Source organism: Salvelinus fontinalis, chromosome 1 (assembly GCF_029448725.1).
Source record: "Salvelinus fontinalis isolate EN_2023a chromosome 1, ASM2944872v1, whole genome shotgun sequence".
Lineage (NCBI taxonomy): Eukaryota > Metazoa > Chordata > Actinopteri > Salmoniformes > Salmonidae > Salvelinus > Salvelinus fontinalis.
Window position 1 is genome coordinate 23,865,101 of NC_074665.1, and position 27,812 is coordinate 23,892,912.

Genomic DNA, 27,812 nt, shown 5'->3' on the forward strand with positions numbered 1-27,812 from the left:
ATTGCTTTTAATCAAATGTTTCATGCAGTACTAATACTTTTAGCAGGAAATACATTTGGGGCGTCTCAAAATTTAAATGAAAAGAAATGAGACAGCTGATAAGTTGTTAGTTCTTGCACTTGAGAAAACATTTGACATACAGACATGCAATGTTCACCTGCATTGCAACACAATGCTAAACCCACTAAGTTATTACTACTCTTTGCGCACTGCATTTGTTAGTCTTGTTTGTTCTGTAAATATTTAAATGTTTCATGTTTTGTCATTCTTTCTGTAGTTTGTGTGTTTTGCACAGCCTTCTCACCCCTGCTTTGGGTTTGGTTGTGCAGTTTCTTTGGTTTACTTTAAAATATTTGCTGGCAATCTGGGATTGTTATTTTATTGATTTAATAAAGTGTTTTTATTTTCATCTGACTGCACCATTTGTGTTATTAATAACAGGGTGAAATGTGTCCATGAAAGTATACTTTGGGGGGGAATAGGATGTCCATTAGGTTTTGTGAAGATGAATACATCAAGCCTTTATAAATGTAGCTATCCAAGTATTTACACAAACTTGTAGTTATTTGTCAGAATGATACTGAGACAACTGTAACAAAAAGTTGTTTATTCTCCAAAAACAGACAAGCAAGTTCTGTTTATGAAAATGTTAGAATGATAAGATGGACGAATGAGCAAAGTAAAAAGATATGGTTTTCAACAAGTTACCTTAATACACGAATAAAACCGTCACAAAATGAGCACAGATTAACATCGTTTTGCACTAAACGCTACAAAACATTTACGTTAAAAGACAAAATGGCACTGTTCTCCTGTTTACAACACTATGAATGATAACATCTCCACCTGCCTTTACAGTAATGTCATAGCAAAAAGGTCTGGACCTCTTAATCAAGTGTGCCGTGTGAAAATTATCTTGTAGTATCCAAATAAACCATCACTGAAGTGAATCTTTAAAAATTAACACTGCATTATATATTTCTTCCAGGGTTGTGTTTCCTCAAGATAACCCATTGCCTGTATTGACTGATCATATCCAGATAAGAGTTTAACCTGATGGGTGATATTAAGCCAAAAAGAGAGTTCAAATGCTATCTTGTTTTTTCAGACCCTCTGCCTAGAACCCATATGCCCTTGCACTACCTCTATAGTCTTCAGAACCAGCTTGACACCAAACGGCTAGTTCTTGTCGTCCTCCTTCTCCTCGGTGGGGTAAGAGTGCCACGTAAGCCGCTCCTCGTAGAAGGATATGACCACCTGTGGACACTTCACGTTTGCCTCCTTAGCAGGTACCAGGTCTGCTTCATCAGAGTTTTTCCTACAAGAACAGGCCGTGTGGAAAGAACCACGAGTTGGATGAGTACTTAAGTGGAAGGTTGTGGCTAGTTCAGGGATTGTAGTGACGCCATGAAGCATACAGATGCAGTCAAATATATTGGCACTGTTGCATGATTCAATTTGTTCTAAAAAAAGTTGTTTACACGTGTATTTGTTTGATTTACAACCGCACAGGACCAAGACATTTTTAAAATTACATTTAGATTTCACTTCAAATGTTCTGGACTAAATTATTCCAACTAGGTTGGAGGCAATGATTCTCGTTAATTTAGTTTGCATGTGGTAAATTGCAGGTAAAAATTTCCATTGAAAAGTGCAAGGGTAACAATATCACATCCGGCCATGATTGGGAGTCCCATAGGGCGTCGCACAATTGGCCCAGCGTCGTCCGGGTTTGGCCAGGGTAGGCCGTCATTGTAAATAAGAGTTTGTTCTTAACTGACTTGCCTTGTTAAATAAAAGGTTCAATTTAAAAATGTAAAATATATTTGACTGCATCTGTAGGTCAGGATGCAGAGAATGGGGAGATGAAAGCAATGGATTATTGTTGTTTTCATTGATGCATACCCTGCTGAAAAAAAACAGCATAGACCAGCATATGCTGGTGACCAGCCTTCATTGGGTTTTGGACACTGATGCTGGTGACCAGCAAAACCAGCATCAAAGTGCTTAATTATTTAAGACATCCCACTGGGCACCAGCTGGTTGAACTAATGTTGTTTCAATGTAATTTGACAACTTATTATTATTTTTTTTTTACAAATAAACAGAAATACCTTTTTTACATAGGTATTCAGACCCTTTGCTATGAGACTCAAAATTGAACATCCTTGAGATCAAATCAAAGTTTATTTGTCACGTGCAGTGAAATGCTTACTTACAGGCTCTAACCAATAGTGCAAAAAAAAGGCATTAGGTGAACAATAGGTAAGTAAAGAAATAAAACAACAGTAAAAAGACAGGCTATATACAGTAGCGAGGCTATAAAAGTAGCGAGGCTACATACAGGCACCGGTTAGACAGGCTGATTGAGGTAGTATGTACATGTAGATAGGTGGGTGGCGGGACACAATGCAGATAGCCCGGTTAGCCAATGTGCGGGAGCACTGGTTGGTCGGCCCAATTGAGGTAGTATGTACATGAATGTATAGTTAAAGTGACTATGCATATATGATAAACAGAGAGTAGCAGCAGTGTAAAAAGAGGGTTTGGTGGGGGCACACAATACAAATAGTCCGGGTAGCCATTTCATTACCTGTTCAGGAGTCTTATGGCTTGGGTGTAAAAACTGTTGAGAAGCCTTTTGTCCTAGACTTGGCACTCCGGTACCACTTGCCATGCGGTAGTAGAGAGAACACTATGACTGGGGTGGCTGGGGTCTTCCTCTGTAGGGCCTTCCTCTGACACCGCCTGGTGTAGAGGTCCTGGATGGCAGGCAGCTTAGCCCCAGTGATGTACTGGGCCGCACACACTACCCTCTGTAGTGCCTTGCGGTCAGAGGCCGAGCAATTGCCGTACCAGGCAGTGATGCAACCAGTGAGGATGCTCTCGATGTTGCAGCTGTAGAACTTTTTGAGGATCTCCGGACCATGACAAATCTTTTTAGTTTCCTGAGGGGAATAGGCTTTGTCGTGCCCTCTTCACGACTGTCTTGGTGTGTTTGGACCATTCTAGTTTGTTGTTAATATGGACACCGAGGAACTTGAAGCTCTCAACCTGCTCCACTGCAGCCCCGTCGATGAGAATGGGGGCTAGCTCGGTCCTCCTTTTCCTGTAGTCCACAATCATCTCCTTAGTCTTGGCTACGTTGAGGGATAGGTTGTTATTCTGGCACCACACGGCCAGGTCTCTGACCTCCCTATAGGCTGTCTCGTCGTTGTCTGTGATCAGGCCTACCACTGTTGATCAAGCCTACCACAGAAGGACAACCATCTCTGCAGCACTCCACCAATCAGACATTTATGGTAGAGTGGCCAGACGGAAGGCACTCCTCAGTAAAAGGCACATGACAGCCCACTTGGTGTTTGCCAAAAGTCACCTAAAGGTCTCTCAGACCATGAGAAACAAGATTCTCTGGTCTGATGAAACCAAGATTGAACTCTTTGGCCGGAATGGCAAACGTCACGTCTGAAGGAAACCTGGCACCATCCCTACGGTGAAGCATGGTGGTGGCAGCATCATGCTGTGGGATGTTTTTCAGCGGCAGGGACTGGGAGACTAGTCAGGATCGAGGGAAAGATAAACAGAGTAAAGTACAGAGCACTCAGGACCTCAGACTGGGGCGAAGGTTCACCTTCTAACAGGAGAACGACCATAAGCACACAGCCAAGACAACGCAGGAGTGGCTTCGGGACAAGTCTCTGAATGTCCTTGAGTGGCCCAGCCAGAGCCAGAACTTGAATCCGATCGAACATCTCTGGAGAGACCTGAAAATAGCTGTGTAACGACGCTCCCCATCCAACCTGCAGAGAATGGGAGAAACTCCCCAAATACAGGTGTGCCAAGCTTGTAGCGTCATACCCAATAAGACTCGAGGCTGTAATCGCTGCCAAAGGTGCATCAACAAAGTATTGAGTAAAGGGTCTGAATACTTATGCAAATGTGATATTTCCATGTTTTAAATTTCTAACCCTTTTTTTGTCTCGTCATTATGGGATATGGTGTGTAGATTGATGAGGGATTTAAAAAAAAATCTATTTTAGAAAAAGCTGTAATGTACCAAAATATGGAAAAAGTCAAGGGTCTTAATACTTTCCAAATGCACTGTACATTTCTTCTTATGTAATCATATGAAGCGTGAATGTTCAAGATAGCATGCATATAGGTAATAGCAGGCCTGTGGAGATCTTCACAATTACTGTAATAATCAGTGGAGAATCTTGAACAGCATTGATCACTTCAATTATGGACTTTTAATGTAATCGCAACTGCTATCCAGGTCCTTTGGTTCTGCTGTTAGATAAAGCACGCACAGTGATATCACATTAATCTGTTGTATAAATTAACAAGATATCTAACATTGTATTCCAATTTGAACTTTGCTGAGCTTTAAAATTCTAAAAAGGTCCTTGCTATACAGAATCCTTGGAAAGTCCAACGGACGTCACCCCATTGAAGTTGAAATGTAAAATGGTTAAGGTAAGCGTTAAAGGTTTTTTAGTTTAGTCAGAAATTATTAAAATCACCAGTAATTTGGCAAAAAATGTGTTTCATTTAAGAAATCTGTTCCCAAGTATTCCCACGAGAAAAGAAAAAAAATGATAATTGTGTCTCAATGTAATCAAGGTATGAATGATTGTATTTGAAAATAACAATCTCTTTATGGGCTTAGTTGTGGTCAATTTGCAGTTTACAAATAATTATGTTCGGCCCTCCTACAAAAATCGTCCCGCGGCTTAATCTAGTTGCCTATTCCTGAGCTAGTCCATGCTGGTCAGACCTGTTTGACCAGCATCAGACCAGCATGGACTAGCTCGAAATGTATGCTGATCTACGCTGTTTTGGAATTGACAGGTAGACAGTATGCACAACGTGAGTTAACATGCTACTGCTCCATGATTAGGTCTAGTAAGCAGTATAAATAAAGGTTCAAATAAATTAAAGTGAATAGGGCGATTAAAGGCTATACAAACCATTTCATGAGGAACATGAGTTCTCCAGTGGAGTCAGTGGCACCAATAATCCTTTCTGGATCCAAACCTCGAGCGAAGCCCCTTAGTTTCTCTGGCTAAAACACAGTGAATCGCAGTCAATCAATGTGACAGAGCAAAGACAAATGATTGCATCTGTGTACATGCTTCGGTCTTTAGGACTTACGTCATCTTTTCTCTTCTTGGGTCGACTTTCCTCTCCTTCCACATTAGTCTCTGCAGACTTCCTCTTACCCACAGACTCATGGGCCGATTTCTGTTTCTGCAGAAACTGTGCAATCAGGTCGGGGCAGTCCAAATTATCCTCTGGTTCCCATGTGTTGTCGTCACTGAATAAACATACAGGCAGGTGTTAATTAAGCCCGAAAACAGCATTGGAGGGAAAGTGGTGTTTTGATTGGTCAATACAAGCAATCCACACACTAGGGATATTGTGGAAACTCACTCCGAAAAGCCTTTCCACTTGAGAAGGTACTCCACTCTTCCTTTCACTACTCTTCGATTCAAGACCTTCTCCACCACATATTCTTCTTCCTCCTCCTCTTCCTCCACGGGCACCACATCCTCTGCCTTCTTCTCCTGTGTCTTCTCAGCCGGCATTGTCATCGTCACCTGAGACTGGGTGGGGGCTGTGGGTGCAGGGGGAATGATGTCTGCAGGTGCAGAGGGATTGATGTCTGCAGGTGCAGGGGGATTGATGTCTGCAGGTGCAGGGGGATTGATGTCTGCAGGTGCAGGGGGATTGATGTCTGCAGGTGCAGGGGGATTGATGTCTGCAGGTGCAGGGGGATTGATGTCTGCAGGTGCAGGGGAAATGTTGTCTGCAGGTGCAGGGGGAATGTTGTCTGCAGATGCAGGGGTAATGTGGGCTGTGGGTGCAGGAGCAGCAAATCACGGCTCCAGAAAACGGCCACTCTGTTGAGGTGACACTTATACTGAACTTTTCACTAATGGGGTAATCCGCAGTTGAAACAATAACAAAGCGAATTCCCCGCCTCTGTTTTGGTAAAAAAGCTAAGGGATGGGCCTGGAGAAATGTAACCACTCTCAAATTCATATGCTACAAGGACTGACCACCCAAGATATGAAAAGTATAGTTTTAAGCATGTTGATGCTAGACAGTATTTAATAACATTTGGAGTAAACAAGCTTATATTTTGGGTTCTGAGGTGGTAAGACAGTTTAAGTTAATGGGGCATTTATAAGTTATTTTCTTTCAGAACCAATGGGTATACAGTAGGATCATGACCTAAATTATTGACACCCTTGATAAAGATGTGCAAAAAAGATTATAAAATAAATATCATTTTTTTTATACTAATATAATTGCTCAGAGGAGATTTTGTTTGACAAGTAATAAAACAAATCTAAAAAGATACGTCAAAGTTATTGCCACCCATTTTCAATAGTCTGGCATCCTCCCATTGCGAGGATAACGGCACTGAGCCTTTTGAAAATAGAGCTCTTTGACCAGGCACACACCAGAAAAGAACCCATTTTTTTATTACTTGTTCAATCAATTTCTGAACAATTGTACTAGTATAAAATGTTCCCTTTTTTTGCATACAATATAGCTCAGTATTTGTATTATTTATTTGATAGTCTTTTTTGCTTATGCTTACCACGGGTGCCAATAACTTCAGTCATGACTGTATAGCATTAATTTATAAGTCCAAAAATGTATGTAGCAACTGCAGATTGCCCCTTTAAAGCCTAAAGATGCTAAGCTCTATGGCGTCTTGTGAGAGGTAGCATCACCTTTTGAAACTATATACTGTAATTCAGTGAAACACAGAGGTAGATGGGAAACTCACAACATCACGGAGTGCCACACAGAAATTATAAACGCCTATGTTTACCCACTGCTGCAGAAGAAGATTTGTTAGTAGAAATAGCAGCTTGACTTTTGCAAAAACATCTACATCACCTTTACCCCACACAGACAGAAACAGAGAAATGGCTTGTATATTTGAAAAATGTTATAAGACCTTCAGTAAGAGTGGGAGCATCATTAGAAGGTTCTGTAGACTCGCTCATACTCATCAGGTAGACCGTAGGACCAGCAGTTGGTTCCTGGTCAACGTCAAGAGTAGGGGCGATGGGGGTCAGGAATCAACAAGGTAGACAGGATTAAAAAATAGCATTGGAGAGAAAGCGATTCATGAATGTCTACACCATTTTTACAGGGCTCAACGCCCTTTTGTAGATAATGAAAATGGATGTGCATCAAGAGTACCAGTGTGCAAATTTCTAATAGCAAATGAGTACAGTGCTGGAGAAAAGCACAAGAATACAGACAGGGTGGCCTCAGGCAGCAACATTTTTTTTGTTGGGCTCAATTGACCACAGATGTTGCGGTAGCTAGCTCGCAAAATTACTGGGGCCATCATGCAGGAGATGGAGTAAAAACACATCCTTCAATCTGTGAAACAACTGGAGGGCAAGTAACCAATTACAATACGAGTAGGCCAACCGGCCTAAAGATGGCGCTATTATTCCCTTTACGTTGTTTGTCATTTTACTACATGAGGAAAAACTACGCTCACTAGGAGGTCCTAAACTAGAAGGGATGCAGCTTTTTGGCTATTTTAACTAACCCTAACCTGCTACGTTAATTATTCTAACCTGCTACGTACGTTCTCCTAACCTATTACGAAAAGTCAAATCTGGCAAAAGATTTATTCAATTTAGTCAAAACCCTTCTAGGCGCTGATTTAGCGACTTAGTCGCTCTATTTGGTTAGTTTTTAGATACCTTCGGCGACTTTTATTGGTAAAAGAGTCTAGCGACAAATGCAGCTACTTTTCAGATAGCCTTGGGGGAGTTTTGATAGCTTTAGCGAATTTTCCCAGACAATTATGCCGCAAACGAGAGTGGGAGAAGTTGTCTGTGGAACAGAAATCACAGTAACGGCGCGCACACACAGGCAGAGAATCACAAGGGGGGGGGGGGGGGGGGGGGGGGGGGGGGGGGGGGCGGGAAAGGGGACAAAAAAGCTACCCGGGGAAAATCAGCTGTGCCACAGCAAATTAAATTGGTGCTGTGACGTTGTCGCGGAAAAGGTCAACTAGCGACAAGACAAGGAGCCAATACAGATTCTTACTGAAAAATAGTTGATTTGTTTTATTTTACTAGGCAAGTCAGTTAATTAAGAACAAATTCATATTTACAATGAAGGCCTAGGAACAGTGGCAGAACGACACATTTTTACCTTGTCAGCTCGGGGATTCGATCTGCAACCTTTCGGTTACTGGCCCAACGCACTAACCATTAGGCTACCTACCGCCCCAACTGAAAAATAGTTGGCAACACTGGCTACAATACGAGGTGAACCAAAAATCGTTTAGAAACTCTGTGGTGATACGGCATCATGCTTGACCAGAGTGCAAATAATCAGTTAGCCAAAAAATGGTTTAATATCGTTTGAAAACTGAGCTAGCGGTCTAGCTACTATTGCTCCCTGTCATTTACAGAGCCACGGTTCATCCCCGATTCGGGCGAGCTCTCGAGTACTAGTAACACACGCCACTTTCCTCCATATTGGTTTCAATAGAAAACAAAAGCATCGCTAGCATGCATATTCTGTATGTGTTAGCTAGCTAGTTAATGTAACAAAGCGCAATGTATATAGAAATGCATTCTTATATTTATGTAGTTGGCAAGATACTCGCTGTAGCTAGCTATAATTACATTATTTCCCAACACAAATGTGCAGGTAGCGAAGACTAGCAAGGATAGAATGCAACTCACCTCAAAACGAGTTATTCGAGAGGAAAAACAGTGTCGGTGTTCAAATATTTATATGATTAGCAAAATAATCTGGGTTATAATTTCTTATAAATGTGTTTTAGTTTATTATCAATCAAATATGAGTTTGTGTAAGCTAAATATCGTGTCCGCCCCCTTCGTCTCCGATCTCAAAAATTCTTTGTACACGTGCATCGATTCTACATTGTGTGGATTTCCCAACGTAACCAAAATTATCTCATGTAGGTGTCTCAGATGATTTAGAGATTAGCTAGTCGGTCGATCTGCTCAGTGAGTGTACCAGCGCGGTATCTATCCGCTCCCGCTCGAACATGTTCGATTTTAACACAGCATTTTCTACTAAATGTGTATGATTTCCTCCTGTCCATAATATTTTAGATAATAAAGTCAAAAGTGTCGGCGCTGTAACATTTATCATGAAGGGAAAATGGCGACTGTTTATTTATTTATTTAAAGGCTTTGAGTTTGCCCGGAAACGGAAATTGCGTCTCAATTGATGCCAAGGCATGATTTTAGTAGAATTAGTATTTCTAAATATCGTTCGGAGCGCTCAACTCTGAATAGCTAATGTTAGCTAGCTAATTATTTGTGGCTCTTTCAAAACACATTTTTAAGAAGACGTTTAAAATGTACCCTGACTACATATGAAAGTAACCAGCTAGCCTAGCCCAAGTTGTCATTCCAAAACATGATTCATCAGTTTGTTAGTCTAGCAAGGAAGTATGGGTAAACAAACGTTAGTGTCAGTGACTTTTGAATTATATCAACATTTGTTTTTACAATGTGGCTACAGCCAAATATTTTTTTTTAAACAGGAGTGGTTAGTGGTGGAGGAGTTAAACCTATTGCGTCTCTGTGTTATCAAGACGAGGAGGGTAATCTTGAGGGCAAAGGGCAAGTGGGGATGAATTCCTTCAATCTTCTGTTCCCATGGCTAACAGCAAAGAGAAGCAAAAGACTAACTGCATTTGAGATGTTATCCATGGGTACGTTTTTCACAAAGATTATTGCGGCCCTGAACCGTTGTCCTCATGTGACTGAGTGCTTTAGTGAGCGGTGAGAGGTGCCACCTGTGGAAGAGAAGCATTGGCAGAGTTTTCCCCCTTTGCTGACTCGTTGATATTGATTCTTGCATTTTGTGGTTTCTTCTTTGTTTGGCAGATGTATCATGTGCAGCGTAGCCTACAGAACGATTATTAAGAATCACGAAAATATGTAATTTAGAGCCCGATCGAAATTAGATGTTTGCTTCCAATTTCAATACCTCTTTTACGTAGGCAGCAAAGTAGCCGAGAAATTTTTTTTTAGAGGTGGAACTAAAAACATACTCTTTTTTTTTTTTTTTTACACAGATTGCACTCCAAGGGATTAACAGATACTCTGAATGATGATTAAGAATCACGAAGAAGATGTAAGTTACCCTCATTCTCTTCCCATTTACTCTGACACTTTAATCCACTGTATACTCTGGTAAACAAAACTGTTGTTTGAAAAAAGGATATACAGTAGTGTCGAGCCATCTATGGGAGAATCTCAATTGCATACTCCTCGCCTCCTTATCTAAATCCATTGATGAGAAATCTAAAGGTCCTGCCCCTCTGACCTAATCCTCCAATGGGTTTTGAGAAGGAGGCGAGGAGAGGATGCTCAATTGAGATTGTCCCCATGACATGGACACATCAACACCTTGTTGTATCACTTCCTCCTAGCTTTGCAAGCTGTTGATTCACCAATTTAACTACACAAACTGCCTGCAGCTCCCTCTGTTAGTGAAAGCAGTGTTTTGTTTGTCTCTGCAGGAGTTTGTTGCTGTGCGAGTCCAAGATCCTCGGGTTCAGAATGACGGGTCTTGGAATTCATACGTAGATTTCAAGATATTCCTACACGTGAGTGTCCATTCACTGTCTAAACTTGAGAAAGAAGCAGTTGTCTCAATGAGTGCTTTAGTCCTTATTAGAGCTGTAGATCCCAAGTCATCGGGAAGGGCTAGTTTGACATTTCTTTACTCATTATGTGCATTTGTCATAGTAGTAATTTGTTTTTCCTGGTCCTGACTCATCTATCACCAAATTAACCTACATGTCACTAAAGTGGATGGCCTGTGGGTTGGAATGCTGGAGGTGATGGAAGGATAGATCTTGTACTCTATTCCTAATCATTTTCCTTTTAACAGAACCTGAGACAAAACCTTTGACTTTCAAACGTTTATAAACCAGAAGTGTCATAAGAAAATGCACTAAAATATGAATGTTACAGAAAGTTCTATACATACTTTCCAACCAGCACATGACTCCCACATAATAACTGGTCGTTTTCCATAGCTGTCCATTATCCTCTTCACGCACAGCACAAATGTGATTTGCTGCTGGCTGCTTATCATTTCGGGCGCTAGAGGCACAGCTCAAGGCCAAATTATTTTCAATTCACATTATACACATGACGTTTCCCACTACATCGAAGTTACATTTCTAAATACTAATAAACTCTGTATGATCAACTAGACAAATTACACTATGAATACATTAATATGCTTTACAGAACTCCTCAGAGGTAAACATATTTGTTATAAATTCTACAACGATCATGTGCCTTTTGTTAATCTCTGCAGTTGACTTTGCTCTCGCCATGATGTTTGGCTCATGGTGATGAATAGCTAAACCAGCATCAAACTATTTTGATGTAGACTTATTCTCGAAGCCATAACCAAGTTTTGCACTGGCTAGCTGGAGAAACTGGATGCTTAAAAGTAGACTCGGCGACATGATGCAGAAAGTAAACCGCAGTGGGTCAATTTCCGCCGAAAAAACTAAGAGCGTTGAAGCGCGAGTCTCAACTTGTCCGCTGTTTTGGTTCCCTGGCTACCACACTGTAACAGCATGAAGCGAACCCTTGCACATGCAAGGGTACTGTATGTCACACAGTACTGATACTGTGTGACTGTGAGAGCGAAGTCTTGCATCTCGCTCATCTCAATATCTGCGCTGCTGCTCGTGGCAACGTTATTTTGCTGAGTCTACCTTTAACATTGGACGGCTTTGTTCAAATTGCTTGACAATCTAGTGTTGACTTTGTTCTCTGTAAACACAATGGAATCTTGCAGTTCGTCTTGTCATCCGTCTTACAGGCTCCTGACCAATTCTCCTATTTTGTGTTTTGTTTTTTTACGCTGATTTTAACTTTTATTCTTTTTACGTAATGTCTCGGCCATCATTTCCTACGACCGAAACAGATTCTGGACATCAAAACAGCGATTACTAACCTTGATTTGGATGAACATTTGTACTTGAGTTGGCAGCTCTAGACAATCTGCTTACTCCGGACCAGGCTCTAATCCCTAGACTCAAAAGAGGAAGTGGCGGCAAAAAGAGGCATGTGTGTTTGATGACTCAGCGAAGGTTGTAGTGGGACTACTTGTATGCATCTGTGTACCATCCTTGAAAAGCGGTAACTCTAGCCTTTAGCATAGCATGGATGTCACCGTTAATCCAAGGCTTTTGGTTCGGGTAAGAACACACTAGGGGTGACAACGATTAAATGACATAGGGATGATTAACTTTTAGAAAACATCCCTTACTGAAAAAACTTTTTTAATAATTTTATTTTACAAAATTACACAGAACAAAAATATAAACACTACATGCAACAATTTCTAAGATTTTAATGAGTTATAGTTCATATAAGGAAATCAGTCAATTTAAATAAATCCATACCACAACCATGGGGCACTCTGTTCACAAGCAAACCGCTCGCCCACACAACGCCATACACGTTGTCTGCAATTTGCCCAGTACAGAAACCGGGATTCATGCAAAAAGAGCACACTTCTCCAGCGTGCCAGTGGCCATTGAAGGTGAGCATTTGCCCACTGAAGTTGGTCACAACACCAACCTGCAGTCAGGTCACAGGCAATCCCACAGGTGAAGAAGCAAGATGTGGCGGTCCTGGGCTGCCGTGGTTACACGTGGTCTGCGGTTGTGAGGCCGGTTGGACGTAATGCCAAATTCTCTAAAATGATGTTGATGGCAATTTATGGTAGAGAAATCAACATTAAATTCTCTGGCAACAGCTCCGGTCAGCATGCTAATTGCATGCTCCTTCAACTTGACATCTGTGGCATTGTGTTGTGTGACACAACTTCCCATTTTAGAGTGGCCTGTTTTTGTCCCCAGCACAAGGTGCACCTGTGTAATGATCATGCTGTTTAATCAGCTTCTGACGGGTGTAGCATATCAAGGTGGGATGCTCACTAACAGGGATGTAAAGAAATTTGTGCACAAAATTTGAGAAAAATACTTTTTTTGTGCATATGGAAAATTTCGGGAATCTTTTATTTTAACTCATGAAACATGGGACCAACACTTTACATGTCGTGTTTATTTTTTGTGCAGTTACCACAAAAAACTACCACAGGCCCTGATCATCAACATCATAAAGGGGAAATTAAACAAATACCTAATGCAACAATGCTTTTTGTGTTTAGTAGAAGGAGATATGCATCTTTCAAATGATTTGCCTTGGATATAAAGCGCTCCGCACGCCATGGTCATTAACAAATGTGAAAATGGTAGAGCGAGAGACAGGGAAGCAACAGCGGTGAAGTCGTGTATGGCAATGAGAAGGTGATGAAATGCAAACTTTTTAAGGTGAACTTGTGCTACAGTGGCAGCACAGCTGCAGTGCTGAAAGGGTTGACCCAACCCATTGCTGGCAGGATGGAGTGAGAAAATCACAGCACTGATTTACAGAAATTATTCAATTTGATATGCATTCAATGGTAGAGGATGTGAGCTTCAATACCCTACTGTAGCATTTCTCTATCCTGGTCCTGGGGACCCAAAGGGGTGCACATCTTTGTTTTTGCCCTAGCACTACACACTTGATTCAACTAGTCAACTCATCACCAAGCTAGCTTGACTTGCTATAAAGTTAGAGCAACAAGTTGAGGAAAAAGTAACTAAAGAAAACATGTTTTATTATCACCTGAAACAATATATTTATCCTGTCTTGAATGAAAATTGTTATTTTGCAATCTCCCAAAATAAATGCATTTATAAAATAACTAATGTCCGGGCCATTAGAAATTCTGTTTGGGCTAGTAGGTTTGAGTAAATATATCTAAATCCATGTAAGAACATGCTAATGTAAAAGGTGGCTAGATGTTATTAGCCTGGTTCTGTATGGAATGCATGTACAGTATGGGACACGGGTCAGGTCATTATCAGCACGTAGCGGCGAAGATGTTGTGTGACCAAATCATGTGCTGGTGCCATCAACTGAGAAAGTTGGTGACACCAGTGGGAAAGTTATTGTAAAACCCTGGCTATATGAAACTTTTTTTGTGACAAAACCATCAGATGGAAACCCATTTAACAATTTATTTTTTATTGTTTATTTAAAAGGCTAGAAATACAGCTACCACTGAGGGTTTCTCATTATCTAGGTTTCCATCCAATAGTGACAGATTTATGCAAATATTCTAAAATGTACATAAAATCTGCAAAATCAATTTTTTCCCCCCAGTTTCCTCTTATCCAATTGGTAGTTAGTCTTGTTCCATCGCTGCAACTCATGTACGGACTCGGGAGAGGCGAAGGTCGAGAGCCATGCGTCCTCCGAAACATGACGCAGCCAAGCCGCACTGCTGCTTCACACAATGTCCGCTTAACCCGGAAGCCAGCCGCACCAATGCCGCACCAAACACCGTCCAACTGGCGACTGTGTCAGCGTGCATGTGCCCGGCCCGCCACAGGAATCGCTAGAGCGCGATGGGACATGGACATCCCGGCCGGTCAAACCCTCCCCTAACCCAGCCGCCGCCGCCCCATGGGTCTCCCGGTCGCAGCCGGCTGCGACAGAGCCTGGACTTGAACCAGGATCTCTAGTGCCACAGCTAGCACTGCGATGCAGTGTCTTAGAACACTGCGTCACTTGGGAGGCCCTAACATGTATTTTTTATTCGGTAGGTACGTGGAATTTTATGTGCACTACGGCATCACGCAAAGCCTTATACCCGCAACAAGGACATTTGATAGAAACACATCTCTGGTGGGAAAATGGTGGACATTGTTTTTATGCAGATTTTATGTGCATTTTAGAATATTTGCATAAATCTGTCACTAATTGGATGGAAACCTTGCTAATGAGAAACCCTCAGTGGTAGCTGTATTTCTAGCCTTTACCTTAGCGTGGAGGTCACTGTTAATCTAAGTCTTTTGGTTTGGGTAAGAACGCACAGTCACTGGGGAAGTTGTTGTCTAAGCACTACCTGATAAAAGCAGAATAAGTCCTAGGAGAGACGTTAATATTTTCTAGAGCAGAATGTTATCAATGAGAAGCCATCAGTTCAATGGGTAATGGATTATGGCTCAAGACTAAATGGCTTCTCTGTAGCAGGCTGTGTCTCGTTCTGCGGCAAGACTGGCTGACACTTCAGATTTTGTTAAGTGCTAAATTGTGGTGATTTTGGTTGGGTAATCCTGCTACGTTGTTGTGCACTGTCAACAGCAAATGTACAACAACGACAAAATAATATACACTGAGTATGCCAAACATTAGGAACACCCTCCTATTAGTGAGTTGCACCTCCCCCACCCCCCTTTGCCTTTAGAACAGCCTCAATTCGTCAGGGCATGGACTCCACAAGGTGTCAAGCGTTCCACGGGGATGCTAGCCCATGTTGATGCCAATGCTTCCCACAGTTGTTTCGAGTTGTATGTATGTCATTTGGGTCGTGGACCTTTTCTTGACACACACTGGAAACTTGAGTGTGAAAAACCCAGCAGTGTTGCAGTTCTTCACTCAAACCGGTGCTCCTGGCACCTACTACCATAACCCGTTCAAAGGCATGTAAATGTTTTGCCTTGCCCATTCACTGTCTAAATGGCACACGTACACAATCTGTGTCTCAAAGCCTAAAAATCCTTCTTTAACCTGTCTCCTCCCCTTAATATACACATTGATTTGAAATGGATTTAACAAGTGACATCAATAAGGGATCATAGCTTTCACTTGGATTCACCTGGTCAGTCTATGTCATGGAAAGAGCAGGTGTTCTTAATGTTTTGTATACCCAGTGTAAATGTCAATTTTGTTCTCCAAATAGTTATCAATACTAGGGACAAAGGTGGTTGGGCTAGAGCTGGGACGATAAAGCTAAAATTACTGACACAGACATTGCCCTCTTACCGAAGCAATTTTGTTTAACATTATTTGGTCAACAGTAGTCTTGCTTAGCCGTACCTCAAATTCACGCCTACTTTGAAGGTCAGGAGAATTTTGCATTAGCCGAAACGGCTATAATTGTCTGCTGGAATTTATATTGAATGTTACATTTAAAGAACCCTTCCCCCACATACCCGTAGAAGGGGTGCTGCGTGTTCGTCACTGTTTTCCGACCGGGTGGGACACATTTTGCAGAGTTGTTGCGTGTGCTAGATTGCAACATTGCAGAAGATGGAAGAAAACCTTGAGGAAAAACGTAATTCTGTTTTGCCAGAGGTGTGCTCTATAGACAAAATCAAGTAGGAGGCATTACAACTCCTCTGCTTGAACCAATAACTGTATGGCTTGAACACTTTCTGCCCAAGCAAGGCAGTTGATTGGTTTGACGTGTTGGGAGCCGTCACTGATTTACACCGTGTTTTCTTCCCCTTTTTAGCTACTTTGTGCCATTGACTTCACCAAGCTTTCCAATTAGGGAAGCCTGGTTCTCAATGAGGCTAGGTCAACAGTAATGTGCATTTATCCTACTTCCTGCAATGAAAATATCTGGCCTGTCCTGGTATCGCTGCTGGCTCTCACTCCCTCTCCCCCTTTGTGCACGAAATGAAAGGAGAGATGCATTCTGATAAGCACAAACATATGGAAGTTGAGCAACATTTAAAAAATATAATTGAGACCAAACTCTTTTTAAAACTTTTACTGTTAAAGATACAAGTCTCAGCTTTCGTGAGTATTGTTGTTACTCAATGGTACTCAATATTGAGGAAATACCACCACTTGGCAGAGTATGTAATGGAGATGATGAACGTTTTTGTTTGACATTACAATTACTGTTCGATCAATTACAAGGCTATCCAGCACCAATATCATATTTAGTTAGCAATCTAGCTCATGTGTTTTGAGTTCCCGCTTCTTCAGGTGGGTGAATTATGTCGCATATATCCTAGACCAATATGCCCCAAAAATATGCAGGCATATTGATCTGTAAAGAGCCAAAAATAAATCAGCTCATTCTGAATCCTATTTTGACATGTTGCACATCAAAATATCCATCAATGTTCTCTGAACGTTAGATAAATAGCTAAATTCTTTCATGTCTTACTTGGCACTGGAAAAGGTCAGTCTAGAGCCCTGCCGCTAATGGGAAGTAAAAAGTTGTATTTATCGCTATCGTGCAACATTGATCAATTTATCACAGTGACTTTTTGTCCATATCTCCCATTGGTATTGTCTGTATCCACAGGACATTATGGTGCACCCTCTCTTTTTACTCACAGACCAACAGCAAGGCCTTCACGGCCAAGACGTCATGTGTGCGCCGGCGCTACAGTGAGTTTGTCTGGCTCAAGAAGAGGATGCAGAAGAACACTGGCTTGGTGTAAATCAGCAATGTCCCCCAATCTGCATGGCTTAACTCTTTTGTAGAAAAAAAAATCATTTGAAACTTTTAATGTGAAGCTGTCCTGTTCTGTGAGCTATGGGTTATTCTCTGTCCTATAGACCTGTCCCAGACCTGCCCAGCAAGCCCTTCTTCTCCTCTAGTGGTGAGGACTTCCTTGAGAAGAGGAGGAAAGGCCTGCAGTCCTTTCTGGACAAGTCAGTTCCTCTCCTAAGTTAATAATTAGCTACGACTTCACCATTTCAATTATAGTGCTTGGTTGTTCCCTCTATTGGTCATTATATTGTCACACCTGAAATGAGCACAAAGGGAAAAAAAAAAATTCACATGACTAATCAAATAAAATGAGACCCCAACATTGAGCATGACATTGGCGTACGTTGTTTGTCTTTCTTCAGAGTGTGTAGCATGACAGTGTGTCTGTCAGATAGCCAGCTCCACCTCTTCCTGCAAACCCAACTGCCGGTTGGTCACATCCTGGACTGTGTGCAGGGCCACACCCCCTACACGGTGACAGAGGCCATCCTCACCTACGGCTCATCCAATCAGGGCCGGGTTCCAGAAGAGGACTCGGCCCAGGACCCGAGTCTTACTCCAGTTCCGTATGAGTCCATGGAGAGGTAAGACTGGAGTGTCAACAGATCAAATAGCACAACTGTCCACACAGGCACAAATGAGTTGTAGTGCCCGAATAGACTTGAGTGTGTTCAATAAACACATTGTTTTAGGCCAGTATTCAATCCGGTCCGCATAACTAATTTCCGATTGAGCCAACATCTGCAGCGTTCACTTTGAATGCGATCTCCGCGACCGTGGTAATATTGCCTTTATGGTGCCTATCCGAAAAGGGCCAATTGGATTGAATCTCGGCAGATGCAATGTTTGGTAATAGAATGATGGCACAAACCGCCATTCTGTTACCAATCTTTGCATCTGCACTGTTCTTCAAGTAAAGGGCTTTTTGTGGAAATTGTTAAGTAGTCCTTGTGCATAGAGTTTTATGGTTTGTTTAACTTTACAATCATTGTATTTTTTTTTTTACATACATTTTAAAGTGAAAAATAAGTCTCCGCGTCAATTCATTACCCACACTTGCATTTCAGGTTTTACATGTCAGTATAAAGGTCATGTTGAGTGTTGTTACTTCATGGCCTTCTCGTTCCCCACAGCCGTGTTCCTCATCTACCTACCCTGCAATGTGAAGAGCCCCTCACCCCTGTGAACCTCACCTCCAGTAAGCCAGAGGGCCAATGGACTGAGAAGTTCCTAGCTGACCCCCATGACATAGACGCTGTAGAGTTACAGTTGAGAGAGTTACTCGGTGAGACCCCTTCCTCAGAGGTCACCCAAGAGGACCACGATGTAGTCCAGGTAGAGGCCGTCCTGGAGACACACAGCCCAGTGGAGACTATCTTTAAGTGGGGCGGCCATGAAGACTCTACCCCAGAAAGGCTCGACCATGAGGAGGTGATCCACCACCAAGGGGATTGTCAACAGCTGACTCTTGTGGAAGCGCACTGTGTAAAGGACACCGGCTTGGAGGAGGAGTGTGTAACGGAGGTGAAGAATGAGAGGGTCATTGAGGAGACCCATACAGACATCCCTCCCAAACAGAGTAGCCCAGAGCTAGACATCCATGAGGAAACCCCTCAAGATGGCCTAAGGGAGACAGTTCTAGAGGACCTTAACCCTGCGGAGGAAGCTCAAGAAACAACCTCAGAAGGGGACAGCGACAAAGACACAGTAACAGCCATTGAGCTGGACAGCCAAGGACACACGAATGAGATCAACTCCCACGTAGAGGTGGAAAGTGTTGATGACTTAACCCAAGAGGTAGAAAATTGAGACGTTGCAACCCAAAAGGTAGAAGTCGATGACTCATCTCAAGGTGGAAAGTGGTGATGAGACAACCCAAGGGAAGACTCCCTTCGACATTCAACAAGTAAATAATCAGCTGGACACAACAGAAGCGGTTCACAGTGACGAGGAAATTAATGGAGAGGACGGGGAGAGTCTTGGGAATGGGGAGACTACAACATCCGATGGGAGTAATAAGGAGAACGACAACAAGGACATGAGACAAATGGCTACATGGAGTCAGCTCCTGAGAAGGGACATCACAAAACAGACCACAGAGGCAGAAGAAGTCCTCAAGAACAGACATTCGAAAGCCCGAAACGAACCAAGATCCCTCACATGAAGAAATAACACCTGAGGTACACAATGCTCAGCGGACCAATGGTGTCAAAGTCTGAGAGGGAATTAGTCTAACTCAACCGGCTGTGTTGCCCAAATGGCATTGATGTGGCAAATAATTTGGCAGTTAATTCACATGCCTTCTGAATGCTGTGTGATCCAGAACTATGATGCTGTTAAAATGTGAGTTTGGAGTGGGTGAAAGTTACTCAAGACAACTTATCATGCAATCAACGTTGACTGTGTTTTATTCATAACTTCTGGGGGAAAATAGTGTCATCCTGCATGCGTTCCCTTAGGCATTCTGTGTTGCTTTTGTGGGGCGGTTTCTGGGTTCAGCTTGAACAAACAGGGATGAGTGTCGTTCCACCTAAAAGCACAAGAATTGTGCTGAAATTATTTCTGTAATTAGAAACAAGTTTCATTCCTGAAACATTATTTTGTGGAAATATGATTTGATCTCTGAGAAATAAATGTAGTACCTAACATCCTATTTGAACCATCATTCTTCCTGACAAATGAGTAAAATGTGATCCCCCACACTACACCAATCCCACCCCAATAACCAGTATACAGTATCAGTTCGCTATGTCTGAAATGGCGCTGCGCCTTGTAGTATTGCTTTTTCATATTATGTAACGTCGCTGTTCCTGACTGCAACACCATGTCATCAGTTTGGCTAGTCTCCTGTGTTTATTAAATGGATCGCAACATTTTCTTTGCAACTTTGGGAAGTAAACCAAAAGCTTTTGCTCATGATCATCCTCACAATTCAAGCCAGTCCTTCAGTTTGTTCTTCTCTTGGGCTTAATCTGTGTCCAGGAAATGAACCGTGTGTGTGGTTTATTCCCTTCAGAAAAGGCCTGGATTAGTTAGACCATTCCTGTTGAAAAAGCAAACCATCAGGCTACAGCAGTTCTAATGGTTTCAATGTTATGGTCTAATGGTCTTCAATGGTAAAAGTCCCAAACACACTGTACAGTGTTTTGCAATGTTGGGGATGTTTGTTCTCATATTCAGCATTTTAACAGTGCATTAGTTTATTTAAGTGGCATAGCAGTTGTTTGAAGTACCCCTTTTATGTTATGTAGATGATTACCATAGTTTTTTTCACTTAGGTAGTTCATACAAGGACGTACAAGGGCAATATGCCAACCTAAAAATAGTCAAAAACAAACTAGGAATGCACCTATTGATGACAATATTTCTGTGGAATATAATTTTTCTTGGAAATAAAATGTTAGTGCCCTCCACTAATATTGGCACCCTTGGTAAATATGAGCAAAACGGGCTGTGAAATGTCTGCCTTTCAAAATATTCACAAAAATATAAGTAAAATTATTGAAATAAATAACTATTTTACTCTGCAACATATGTCACAATTATTGGCACCCCTAGAAATTCTTATGAGTAAAATGTAACTGAAGTTTAAAGCAACTGGAGATGTTAACAATCGGCCTGGAAGAGGACGCATGTCTATATTTACCCCACATACAGTGAGGAGGATGGTTTGAGTGGCCAAAAAAATCTACAAGGTTCACAGCTGGAGAATTGCAGATGTTAATTGGGTCTTGGGGTCAGAAATTCTCCAAAACCACGATCAGACGCCACCTACATAACCACAAATTGTTTGGGAGGGTTGCCATAAAAAAAAGCCTTTGCTGTCATCAAACAACAAACTCAAGCGCGTACAGTTTGCTAGAGGCGTCACTACAGACCCTGGTTTGATCCCGGGCTGTATCCCAACCGGCCATGATCAGGAGTCCCATAGGGCGGCGCACAATTGGCCCAGCGTCATCCGGGCTAGGGGAGGTTTTGGCCGGGGTAGGCCATCATTGTAAAATAAGAATTTGTTCTTAACTGACTTACCTAGTTAAATAAATGTTAAATGTAAAAAATATTAAATCAAAACCTGACTGCCTCTGCTAGAAAGCTTAAACTGGGCCGTGGTTGGATCTTCCAGCAGGACAATGATCCAAAGCACACCTCAAAATCAACACAAAAAGGTTCACTGACCACAGAATCAAGGTTTTGCCGTGGCCATCCCAGTCCCCAACCTAAACTCTATAGAAAACCTTGTCGGGTGAGCTGAAGAGGAGAGTCCACAAGCGTGGACCTCGGAATCTGAAGGATCTGGAGAGATTCTGATCCCTTGTCATGTGTTCTCCAACCTCATTATGCATTATAGGAGAAGACTCAGAGCTGTTATCTTGTCAAAGGGAGGTTGCACAAACTATTGAATGAAGGGGTTCCAATAATTGCGGGACACATATTTCAGAAAAAAATTTGTTTCATGAATTTATTTTCTTATTTTCAATTATTTTACTTTAATTAAAGGTTAGATTTTTGTGAATATTTTCAATGAAAGACCAAGAGGATAAACAAAGAAAAACATTTCAAAGCCCGTTTTGCTCATATTTAACAAGGGGGGCCAATATTAGTGGAGGGCACTGTAGTTTTTTAGTGGAGGGCACTGTAGAGTCTATTTTAGTGCATGACATTTACAGACATTTATATTACTCAGCACCTCGCCTAAATAGGTGTTTCTTTCGCTTCCAGACATTTATATTGCCATAGACTTTCATATGCACAGTCAAACAAGTTCTTATGTACATCATATTGTGGAATTTAAATATCTAACAAAATATTTTTACAAGTTCAACAATAAAAAATACAAAGTTTTCTTATTGCAAATGATCAGGTATTTCAATTTCAAACTCTTCATTGAAAAATAATGAATTGCACAAGGGAGCATGCCTGACCCCTTGTGGCCTACATATATATTTGAAGTCAGCATCAAAATAACAAGCACTGTAGCCTCAGACACAAGGCTGTTGAAGGCACCAGTTGGTATGCTTCAAAATATGGAATAGACAGCCCCTCAGTTCACCAGAGGTGAGGATTTCCTATTTTTGTCACAGGGGCATAATGTTTCCTCAATGTCTGGCAATTTCCATTCACACACATGGGCACAAATACATTGGAAACAATTGAACAGAGGAAACCTTTTTGCGACATCAGAATTATCCAGAATTTGATGTGTACACCAAACGCCTCAGAAGAACCATGGTAATGTAATTTATGCAGGGTAATGAAGCATATCTTTACAAAAACAACAACAAAAATGACACTAACAGCATTACACTATATTACGAAATAATAAAAAAGGTCAATCTGTCATCCATCTCGAACTGTTCAGTGTTGGGGATTGGGAATGTAGTCAGTCACATCACTCAACTGTGGAAGTAAGGCACAGTACAAAGATAAACTGTCAGAGAGAAACATAGTCAAATCAAATGTATTTATAAAGCCCTTCTTACATCAGCTGATATCTCAAAGTGCTGTACAGAAACCCAGCCTAAAACCCCAAACAGCAAGCAATGCAGGTGTAGAAGCACGGTGGCTAGGAAAAACTCCCTAGAAAGGCCAAAACCTAGGAAGAAACCTAGAGAGGAACCAGACTATGAGCCAGTCCTCTCCTGGCTGTGCCGGGTGGAGATTATAACAGAACATGGCCAAGATGTTCAAATGTTCATAGATGACCAGCAGGGTCAAATAACATATTTCCTGTAGTAGTGCAGTATGATACTGTATGCTTTATCTGGCGTATAGTTAATATCACTATGGAGTCATATTTCCCAATTCAATTATGTCAATGGTGCTATAATTAAGCATTACTGAGCATATCAGTGTCGCTTATAATGCTGATAAAATTTCACACCTTGGGTCTATGCAGTAATTGCAGTTCTACTTTCAGCCACCAGATGTCTTAAATGGCCAGTCCACCGCTATGAATATACACCTCTCCTGCTATTTCAATGGTTATCTCAATGGGTGTCAGGAGGCCTGTAAGGTACATTAGCCCATTATATCAGTCTGTAATCGTAACAATATGAGAGTGCTCCAGTACCTCTTGGGAGCTCAGAGGATGTAGGCAAGGTGGAGGAAGTCTTTAGGGACAATGCCGACGGTACCGTTTAGCTCTCCGACCCACCAGCCATTGATGTTATACTCCTGGAACAGAGCGACACAAGCAGGGTAAGGAGGAGGAACAAGCACAACGATGCACAGTAGACCATAGGAGAATCTCAATTGCATTCTCCTCGCGTCCTCTCTCCTTTCCTCACCGCCTCCTCAAAATCCACTGGAGAAAGCCAGGAGGAGGTCCATTCCCTCTGACCTTCTCCTCCAGTGGGTTTTGAGGAGAGAACATGAGGAGTATGCAAATGTGATTCTCCCTGTGTCATCATAGGTTTATAACAGAATTTAGCATTGCCTCAAAATGGCTCTTGATACCTCGTGTTGTCATTATTGGGGTACAGCATCTGAAACCCCAAGGCTAGCTTATATCGATCAATCCATTTGTATGGGGTTTACATTTATAATGCATGTTTGTCAAATCTTTGCCCCCTCTCCTGGCTGTCTCTCTGGGCACTGCTGTGATAGATACCACATCCTCTAATAGAGAGAGCTTTGACACCTCACTACAGAGCCAGAGGAATGAGAAACAGACCTACTCCTAATGTCCGGTGGCTGGACAGAGATGATGTATAGACCAGTTAGAGCTCACTGAGCAGAGTGATGGCCCAGGCCTGACATGTTCTTAGAGCAAGTGAATGTAGCTATGATAAGCAGGTTATCCATCCAGATGTGGCGAACAGAGAGAACATTTTCATTCGGTCTGCTCGCCCACACAGAGCCCTGATTCAATGGAATGACAGGGTAAATGAAGGTGGAGTACTCCACTCACAATGGCTAATTAATGTGCTTGCTGATTTTAAGACAACTGAAGCAAGTATACACATTTTCTTCTGGAAAGGTACGTGTTCTATTACCTGTGTGCATTTCTAAAACATGGCCCTAATATCTGAAGTCATAAAAACAAGTTTTCTTGTGGAAATCTAGCTTGAATAGTAATCTATAAAAGGAGAGAAACAGACAGATTGGGGCATCAGAGAGTAGGAACGAAACAGTTTCTCTCCCACGGGGCTGTCGCAGATCCATTCCTCCAACCACAGTGACAGAAAGTTGTATTTATCTCCCTGGCCCATCTGTGCAGCCAGACAGTCCAACGTCCTCCCTGAGAAAGCTCTTTTTGATTATCAGCGCCGCCATTTTAATACAACAGCTACATCGCCACAGTGTTCCAATGGCAGCGAAGGTCTGTCAAGCGTGCCAACTCCATCTTCTTCGCTGCTTACTACGGGTTCATCCAGAGTACGCCTGCTGGAAGGGGAGGTCTCGTATAGAAAGAAGCACAGGGAGTAAATGTATTCTTATGACAATGCCCTAACTTCAATCTCTCCTACCTCCTACAGATTTCCCCCCTTTAATTTGGTGTAATGCGTATCTGAATTTTGGATAGAATGATCTTTAATTCTCAGGAGAAAATACAGTGGGGTTATGGATAACACCTTTCTGTTGGCACCAAGGTGCCATGCCATTTCCATACCGAGACATTGTTCTTCAATTTTAAAATAATCAAGAGGCCCTTCATGACAGTCTGGGATGTTTTCTGTGCAGTGGTGGACTTACTGTTAGGCAGAAGAAGAATTTCCCTCATGCCTCACATCATCAGGGGCCTCATGAACTGGGCATAATAAAACCCCAAAATACTAGTAACAAAATATATATTTTTTTTATCTCATAACAGCTGCCTATGAATGACATGAATGATTGATTGAGATATGTTGATGTAAGTTACATTAAGAAAGAGGAGGCTGGTGGGAGGAGCTACAGGAGGACAGATGGAATGAATGAAATGTTACCAAACACATCAAACACATGGAAACAACGTGTTTGACTCCGTTCCATTGACTCCAATACAGCCATTACAATGAGCTGTCCTCCTATAGCTCCTCCCACCAGCCTCCTCTGGTTAAGCTAGATAAAACAGGACTCACACAGCTCAGCAGTTGTATAGCCTGTATAGCCTACTATAGCCTATACCTCAGTCATGAGCAAAATAATACAATTGATTTAGGCTACAATAATTATTATTACATGAATTATTGCATGCTAAATGTTTCTGATCGGTGATAGATGAGCAAACAAATAAATTAACTACCACCTCCACTTATTTGCCCAGCCAGAGAGCAACTAACCAAATATACAGATGGAGATTCAGTGAAACGAAATCCCATTGATTATCAGACAAATCGGGAGTAGGCCAGGCTACAACGCGAGTGAATAGCAAAATCCACTTGTTAAACTACATAACATGCTAGCAGAATGTTCTGATCATTATATATAACAGAATAAAGACAACACTTCAACATAGCTAACATTTTCCCAGGGTATTTGTAGGCTCACCAAATATGCAAACAGAGATTCGGGGGAAACAAAAATCTGACACTAATTGACTTATCAAGAAGACGAGTCCCCCACGCTTGTCTCAAAGCAGGCGATGGCGCTTTGCCAATCAAAACAGTGCTGACATTTTCATCTAGTTGATCACACACGGGTATTACCTTAATTTTAGTATAACGATTGGATATGACTTTGGGAGTTTCAGTAGGCCAATAAGCAACAATTTGATGCATGCCTTCAATTGTATTAGCCTACTTTATCCCAATTCTTCCAATATTGAGTTTACCTCTCCTCACTTTTCTAAGACAATGGCTGTTTCCTTTTCTCCTCACTCCGCCCGCCTCTGTGGCATTGTTCTCAACACCACTTTAAATCAATAGGCCGATTTTTCTAGAAATCTGTATTTTTTTCCGGTTCGGCCTTACATTTCTGTAATGTTGGATCGGGCTCAGACTCTGCCTGGGGCCTCCAAATCACTAAGTCTGCCCGTGTTTGAGTGCCCTGAATGCGTATCATATCAGCTACTGTGTGTTGGGAGGAGGTGAGTGAGGACAAAACAGCGCCATATTGTGGCGGTGCTTTGACTCGTTGACCTCCCTGTGACTCCTTCACTGAGAGGGAGCAAATGAACGTGGGCAGAGCTAGCTAAGAAAGAGAGGGAGTGAGCAAGTTGCCATGACAACACCTGCAGTACACCAGCAGCATCGTTTATTTACCACTCAAGGGTCTGGCTAATGGTGGCAGGAGGACAGATTGACTGCTAACGATGCCTGAAGAGGGAGAAGGTTGGTTTGACTGTCTCTCATGCAGGAGAAGGAGCACTTTGTATGCCTGCCAGGTCACCGTGACAGCTACATTACCCTATTCCCTAACTCCTCATCGAGCTATGCATTCACTCCTTTTGTAGAACATCAGGTTCTGCTCACGTTCCATAGTCATATTCTGTCTTTTTACTATTTCTCTTGATGTATAAACTACACATAGACAAGGACGCGCAAGCAAACACACATTCACACACGTAGACGCACACAGACACGTACAGTACACTCACACTCACGGACACACACGTACGCAGAAGGATTGCTAATAAGACTGACACATGAGGCATCTGCCCTCCGCTACCAGCTGACTGAAACAGGCCTTGGGCGTGATGGAGCACAGGAAGTCTCTCATTGCCCTGCCGCTGAACCCGCCGCCTGGGTGTTACAATCTCTCCCTCCTCACCGCCACCCTCCATCTCCCTCCCTTCTTTCTCTCTCTAGCTACCTCTCCCTCTCTCTGTTTCGCTCTCATCCACAAGGAAAGTCATGAGGCACACACTGCAGTGCTGCGTCTCTCTCCACTAGTCACCCTAACAAAGAAACAGACACCTCTTACAAACCGCAACTCCTGATCTATTCAACACCATATCTAGTCGAAGCATTTTGCTCACACATGTGGACTGGACTGCCTTAGGTGTTCTGGAAATATGTACAGACACGTATCCGACCATTGTGGTGGGAAAAAGTATACTTATTTTGACAGATATGAATATTCAAAATAAATTCTAGCAATGCCTGTTTAGAGATTTGGACACATTGTTTTTTAGGGTTGGTGATTTCTTTGTAAAAGTCTTTAAAATGTTTTGATCCCAGTAATAAACACTAAACATCTTGTAATTTAATCAATGAGATGGATTCAAAGTCGAGAGATGACTGCGCATCAGAGCCGTCTAAAATATGAAGGAACAAATAAAAAATAAATGAAAAGAAGCAAGCCGCTTCTCTTCTAAGGCCGTTTTGGGATTACAGGATGGCTCTTTAACTTAATAGCAATTTAAAGTGGATTTGTGTATGCCACTGAGTGTCTGTAATGATAGCTGTTTACGCCGCCCCTCATTTATAATAATTAGGCAGAATGGATAGGGGTTGCTCAGGCACAGTTCTGGCCTA

At 42.1% G+C, this 27,812-nt stretch overlaps 3 protein-coding genes across 8 annotated transcripts in view; 1 reads left to right on the plus strand and 2 right to left on the minus strand.

The window, feature by feature from the left end:
* Window positions 1-592: 592 nt before the first annotated feature.
* Window positions 593-8,943, minus strand: LOC129845980 (chromobox protein homolog 1-like). 3 transcript variants are annotated; one of them, XM_055914002.1, is made up of 6 exons: window positions 8,739-8,943; window positions 6,977-7,061; window positions 5,434-5,857; window positions 5,155-5,317; window positions 4,971-5,065; window positions 593-1,318 (listed from the first exon to the last, which is right to left on the minus strand). In XM_055914002.1, the coding sequence occupies exons 2-6, from the start codon at window positions 7,029-7,031 to the stop codon at window positions 1,180-1,182; spliced, it is 876 nt and encodes a 291-aa protein (XP_055769977.1). In that variant the 5' UTR covers window positions 7,032-7,061; window positions 8,739-8,943; the 3' UTR covers window positions 593-1,179. The 3 variants fall into 3 exon arrangements, with proteins under 3 accessions (XP_055769977.1, XP_055770028.1, XP_055770075.1); XM_055914053.1 differs by having other exon boundaries at window positions 5,434-5,641; window positions 8,739-8,934; XM_055914100.1 differs by having other exon boundaries at window positions 5,434-5,617; window positions 8,739-8,932.
* LOC129845665 (uncharacterized) lies at window positions 7,980-20,065 on the plus strand. Of its 4 annotated transcripts, none has more exons than XM_055913632.1 (7): window positions 7,980-8,315; window positions 10,109-10,167; window positions 10,556-10,642; window positions 17,255-17,355; window positions 17,478-17,573; window positions 17,775-17,996; window positions 18,546-20,065. In XM_055913632.1, the coding sequence occupies exons 2-7, from the start codon at window positions 10,141-10,143 to the stop codon at window positions 19,219-19,221; spliced, it is 1,209 nt and encodes a 402-aa protein (XP_055769607.1). In that variant the 5' UTR covers window positions 7,980-8,315; window positions 10,109-10,140; the 3' UTR covers window positions 19,222-20,065. The 4 variants fall into 4 exon arrangements, with proteins under 4 accessions (XP_055769607.1, XP_055769682.1, XP_055769544.1 ...); XM_055913707.1 differs by lacking the exon at window positions 7,980-8,315 and adding an exon at window positions 9,287-9,492; XM_055913569.1 differs by lacking the exon at window positions 7,980-8,315 and adding an exon at window positions 9,288-9,742.
* The window catches only part of LOC129845909 (src kinase-associated phosphoprotein 1-like), a 37,313-nt gene continuing 29,303 nt past the window's right edge, over window positions 19,803-27,812 (minus strand). The window contains exons 12-14 of the mRNA XM_055913892.1: window positions 23,483-23,586; window positions 20,342-22,809; window positions 19,803-19,942 (exon numbers count right to left, since the gene is read on the minus strand). Of these exons, the coding sequence (XP_055769867.1) occupies window positions 23,494-23,586 (93 nt within the window). The 3' untranslated portion in view covers window positions 19,803-19,942; window positions 20,342-22,809; window positions 23,483-23,493. The remainder of the gene's footprint in view (window positions 19,943-20,341; window positions 22,810-23,482; window positions 23,587-27,812) is intronic.